The 5,365-nt window shown below is 45.1% G+C and overlaps 1 protein-coding gene across 1 annotated transcript; it reads left to right on the plus strand.

Moving 5' to 3' along the window:
• The first annotated feature begins 343 nt into the window (after positions 1-343).
• LOC118773916 (serine-rich and transmembrane domain-containing protein 1) lies at positions 344-4,120 on the plus strand. The gene is made up of 2 exons (XM_036522946.1): positions 344-661; positions 3,617-4,120. The coding sequence occupies exon 2, from the start codon at positions 3,726-3,728 to the stop codon at positions 4,053-4,055; it is 330 nt and encodes a 109-aa protein (XP_036378839.1). The 5' UTR covers positions 344-661; positions 3,617-3,725; the 3' UTR covers positions 4,056-4,120.
• Positions 4,121-5,365: the final 1,245 nt, after the last annotated feature.

The raw sequence follows: 5,365 nt of genomic DNA on the forward strand, positions 1-5,365 counted from the left end.
GTATGCAGGGCAACTTTCCAGGAAAAGACTGCGTTTTGGTTGTATGACAGTGTGACTCAAAGGATGAATATTTTTTTGAAGCTGTGGTTGTATGGAGCCCCAGCAGGTGTGGAGGGAAGGGGGTTGTCTATCAGAATATCAGTCAGTGTTCATCGCAGTTCAGAGAGGGAGTAGGCTGGGAATATTGTCATCTGGAAAGGGGAAGGGGGTGAAAGAGAGAGAGAGAGAGAGACACACAGAGAGAGAGAGAGAGAGAGAGAGAGAGAGAGAGAGAGAGAGAGACAGAAAGAGGGAGACAGTGCGAGAGCGAGAGAGAGACAGAGAGAGAGAGGGGAGGGAGAGTGGGAGAGCGAGAGAGGGAGAGAGAGAAAGAGAAAGAGAGAGAGTGAGGGAGAGATGCAGCAGAAGTGTGGGGGGAGTGGTACAACAGCTGGACGGTCAATCCCCAGCACTCAGATGAGAATCAACAGGACAGCCATCACCTCTACCATATCTCTGCTCTCCCATTTTCATTTCCTCTGTGCTTCAACAGTTAATATCTTTCTTTGTGCGAGGAAGCCCCTAAATGAGAGATTCTAAGGATTATTCCTCTGAAGGCTCCCACAAAATCGGATGGATTTCCAAAGAATGTGAAACAGAGGGCAGTCCTGTCTGCAAATAGGTAAGTCTGCTTTTTTTTTTTCTTTTTTCTTTTCTTTTTGGCATTCATTCTTTGGTAGAAAGACAAAGGTGAAGAAATTGCTCTTCATTTGCCGTTTGAGAAACAAAATGAACACAAATGCACTTTCAGTTTTGAGGAAGGTGAGCTTCCTTTGTTTGAAGAAAAAGAATACAAAACAGGGGTTGACCAAAGGCTGTGTGCGTATGGACAACGGAGTGAATGGATCTGTGCCTGAATGTATTGATTATGGCACTGTTGCTGCTCTTATGAGGTTAACAGCATGAGGCATGGCTGAGTAACACTCAGGCACTCGTGATTACGGCACACTGAGGCGGAGCAGGCACACCGTCCGACAGACCTCTCCTTTTCAGACCTCTCCAGTGCCCTTTGTGTCTTTAACAACAGCATGTTTCCTCCACTCTGAGTCTGCTAATGAATCTCAGACACAGACAACTGTGAAATAATTCTTTTGTAACTTCAGGAAGAAGTGAGATTTTAAAAAGTCTTCTGAAGGAAGAGAAAGAGGGGAGTCAGGGTGACCATGCCAAAGTCTTTCTCTTTATTCGGGTGACTTAATGGCTCTCGACAAGGGGGCGTCCTTGTGTGACATGCTCCAAGTGATGTATTGACAAAATTAGCAATTCAACGCGAGTTGTCTACAAAGGGGCAAAACACTCTGAAGAGTGTACGTGCGTCCTCACAGACATGGGGAATGAATGAACAGGGAAAAAGGCAGTTATACCCAGGCCTTCAATAAATTAGGAGAAGGCATAAAAACCTCAGGAAATGAGAGGCACGGAATATGACAAAGAGACGACCACAGGCTTGTTTCCGTTTCAGAGAGCTCTGGGGACTCCATACCAGCACGAAACTACAAAGTCCTGAGCTCTGTACCACAGAAAAACAAATCAGCCTCATTATGTAAAGCAAACCACATCTTTAAAAGTTTTCGGCTCTGATTCATGTGCATGTGAAATTTCTGTAAAAGCAGCCAAATGAATGCCTTTATTCAATTTAAATGTGCACATGCATGTATGCATGCAGACACACACACACACACACACACACACACGTGTGCACAGGCACACACATCTACATCAGGGAAGCACTTGAAGAACATGAAAAATCTTGCCTGATATGGAGTGATATGTGCTCAGAGGAGGTGAATATTTTTTTTAGCAGTGAAGCAGCCGAATTTCTCTACAAACACCTCCTCCTTCTTTTATTTCCTCCATAAACACCTCTTCCTGCTTTTATCCCAACCACCCTTACATTCGCAGGGTCAGATTTTATGCTCCAGTCGATTTTTCGAATTTTTAAAAAATATGAGTCAGCAGCTCTCTTTATTGCCCAGCAGAAAGATAAACAATTCGGAAGCTTTTTTTTAACCTGGCACATTTTGAATTATTCACCTCACACAACCGCGTACATTGTTGCACATTGGAAGAAGGCACACCTTTACAGGAGTGTCTCCCATTTGTATTCCCCTCAGAATCACTACTCACCCATCCTCACAGAATGGCTGTTCTCTCAGTCCCTCTCTTTTGTGAATGACCCCCCCCCCCCCCATCTACTAGCACCACCCTCTTGCTCCTGTGCTGCGCAAGCTAGCCTTGTTTAGAGCACTTGCAAATGTGACCTTGAAGACAGCCTCTTCTTGTGAACGCTTTTGGAATTCTTTGCCCTCTGTCTGGTTGAAGGTTCCGCGGTGACAGGGGACTTGCTGGCTCTGTGCCTCTGTGCTGGAGGGACATTCACACAATCCCCACTCAGGGCCAGAATGCCATGACATTTTGCCACCCAGATGTCTCACAATCAATTATTCATAACCAACTAACCTGAGCATGAGCGGGTAACAGGACCATGACCTTCTCCTGATGACGTGTGTTCCCTGCCTCCCCGAAAACCTAATGGAGCACTACTGTTTTTAAAGCAGTTAATGACTAAATAAGCACACAAATTAGCATGTTGCCTGGATACAAAAAGCATAATTGGGTACGATCATGACCCTTATCAGGGTGAATTTGAAACATGTTATGTGGAACAAAATGACAGGTTTATCCATATACATATCAGTTTTGTGGTGATTAATGGAGTAATTGGGGAAGTTAGTCACTTAAGCTTTTGACTGCCTATTTGTTTGAAGTGAAAACTCACTTGGTTTGTATGATTCCCATGCATTCCCCATGTCTGGTCACAAAGCAAAGCCCTCAGGGTGCATTTCTGTATCGGCGAGGCCCAAAGAAGCCTCATACATCTTTAATCGAGCACATCCTCCGGCCAGCTCCCCAGCCTTTGTGTAACATTGGTGTGCTTGGTGCGTCCTTCTCCCACTTAACAAAACACAGACCGATGCATATCGTTGAAAAGGTGACTCCAAGTTTATTTAAGTTCTGTGGTGGACGAGTGCCTGGAATCCTTCTCTTTGTCTCCGAGAGTGCATGCTGGGTCTCTTTGGGGGGGAGAAGAATGAGTGCTGACAGACAAAGCGCCGGAAGCGCCCAGATAATTTCACATCTCACGCTGTGTGACCAATGGAGAGAGAAGAGCTGCCAGTCCCCCTCAGTGTGTTAAATCCACTCTGCCTTTGATGTGTTCCCTGTGCTCTCATTCAGTCCTCCACCAGCCCAAGGGCCAGACGTGAACAATTGTCTGTGCTTCTGGTTCAAGGTCACACAGCACTTGGGTTCAAGGTCACATCCTGTGTCACACATGTGTTAACTTTGCCCCAGTGATACAGAAAGGTGTTTCTTTCTGTGCCTGGGGACTCACATTACGTTTTGTTTAACCTCTCTGGACAGATGACTTTACAATTATATACATTGTACTCTATCCAAATGTGGATAGAGTACATAGTCCTTGAATTCTTACTGGACCATGACTGTACATTATCTCTTGTATGGCCTGAGCAGTATTCAATAATCAGAAACTATTTCTGGCTGCTTTTTTTTTCAGAAACGCATTGGCGACTGCAATCTTCTTCCAACAGTGCTGCAATAGGTCTGTCGTTAGGATTTTTATGGGGGTTGAATGATTTGAACTGTTTTGGATTCTGAGCCTTGGGATGAGTGGAATGGATCTCCCAGTGGAGGACTTGAACGGTTCACTGCCACAGAATGGGACGTTCCTGAGGATCATGCCCACCTCTATCTCCACTGCCGTCGACCCCTCGTCCGGCCGCCCTGAGAACGTCTACATCTATGTCTCCATCTTCCTCAGCTTGCTGGCCTTCCTGCTCGCGCTGCTGGTCATTGCCCTCCATAGACTCAAAAACATCATCTCCTCCAGCTCTTCTTACCCAGAATGCACCAGTGATGGAGGGAGCTCCTTCACCAACATGGAGATCTGTAGCCTGTCCTCCCAGAGGTCCACTGTGTCATCCTTATCCTGCTGATTGACCTGACACTCAGTCTCTCTCTCACTTTCACACACACACACACACACACACACACATACACACACATGCACACACGCATGCACACGCACACACGCGCACACACACACACACATACACATTCTCTCTTTCTCACATGCACAAGCAAACACACACATGCCCATACTTACTAATACACACAATGAATCAAAAGAAGGACAAATGGCAGAGATGCAATCTGAGGAGGGTGGAATATGAATCAAGCCCTCTTAAATGTTAATGGGCTGATTTTGCTATCAGAGGGCAAGGACTGGGTAATATGCATGCTACACACCGTCACGGAACCCATCAAATGGCCGTGTAGGATTCCTCTGACTGCATGCTGGGGAAAGGAACAGGGTGAAAGCAGAGCAAAGAATCTCTTTTGACAAGCCCAGGCATACTGATGGACAGGGGATTACACATAAGGCTGTAGCACAACAGCCACCTTTTGAACATACAGGCACACAAATGGCCAGCTTCTTTATCCATGCTGATGATCTTTATCCATCCTTGATTGTACATCCTCCAAAATATGACATCCCCACTGTTGGCTATTTGCGCTGTAGTAAAAGTTAGGGGACGTGTTGGTGTGGTTATTTTCAAATGGCTGAATGTAAACAGCTTATTGTTAATATAATGTTTAAATAAAAAGGGAAAACAGCATCCCGTCAAAGGTTTCTTTTCCAAGAATGTGCAGCTGTTGTTGGTGCAACAGGTCAGTAATTTTGCACAGTGAACTGTGATGTTGAAAGTGGTGACTAACGGAATACAGAGATCAAAGGCTGCTGCTGCAAAGCAGCCCAGAATAGCAAAGATCACTATGAGATCATATGTTTAAAGAAGATTGAAGGCCAAGGGGCTGAATCCGTGATGCAATTTTAAGATGGCCCATACAGCTGAGTTTTTTTAGATACTCAATAAACTTCAGACTTCAAAAAGATGCATTGCGTCATCATGAAACAGGATCATGAGTGAATGGAGTGCGAGGAAAATACAACTTTGAAGTTTTGTCTGTAGTTTTAAAAACTGTGAGTAATAGAACTGGTTCTTCTTTCCATTTCTATTTCTTTTTTATTCTTTACATTAATTAGGCCTGTTATAAAACCACCTCATCAAGCTGGCACAGGTTTCATGAAAATAATGTTGAGCTCTGTGAGTGGAACAGCTGTCAGGACCAGTCACGGTACACAGGCACAGCCAAGACACACTAGCCACGTTGTGACAAAACAGGCTCCAGCTATGACACAGACAACAGGCCGTGACAGACAGGCCAAGATGTGACAAGTAGA

The sequence above is a fragment of the Megalops cyprinoides genome, chromosome 3, assembly GCF_013368585.1.
Source record: "Megalops cyprinoides isolate fMegCyp1 chromosome 3, fMegCyp1.pri, whole genome shotgun sequence".
Taxonomy (NCBI): domain Eukaryota; kingdom Metazoa; phylum Chordata; class Actinopteri; order Elopiformes; family Megalopidae; genus Megalops; species Megalops cyprinoides.

Excerpts from the sequence above, each read along its gene's own strand:
- LOC118773916 (XM_036522946.1), top strand. The coding sequence starts at position 3,726 with ATGAGTGGAATGGATCTCCCAGTGGAGGACTTGAACGGTTCACTGCCA.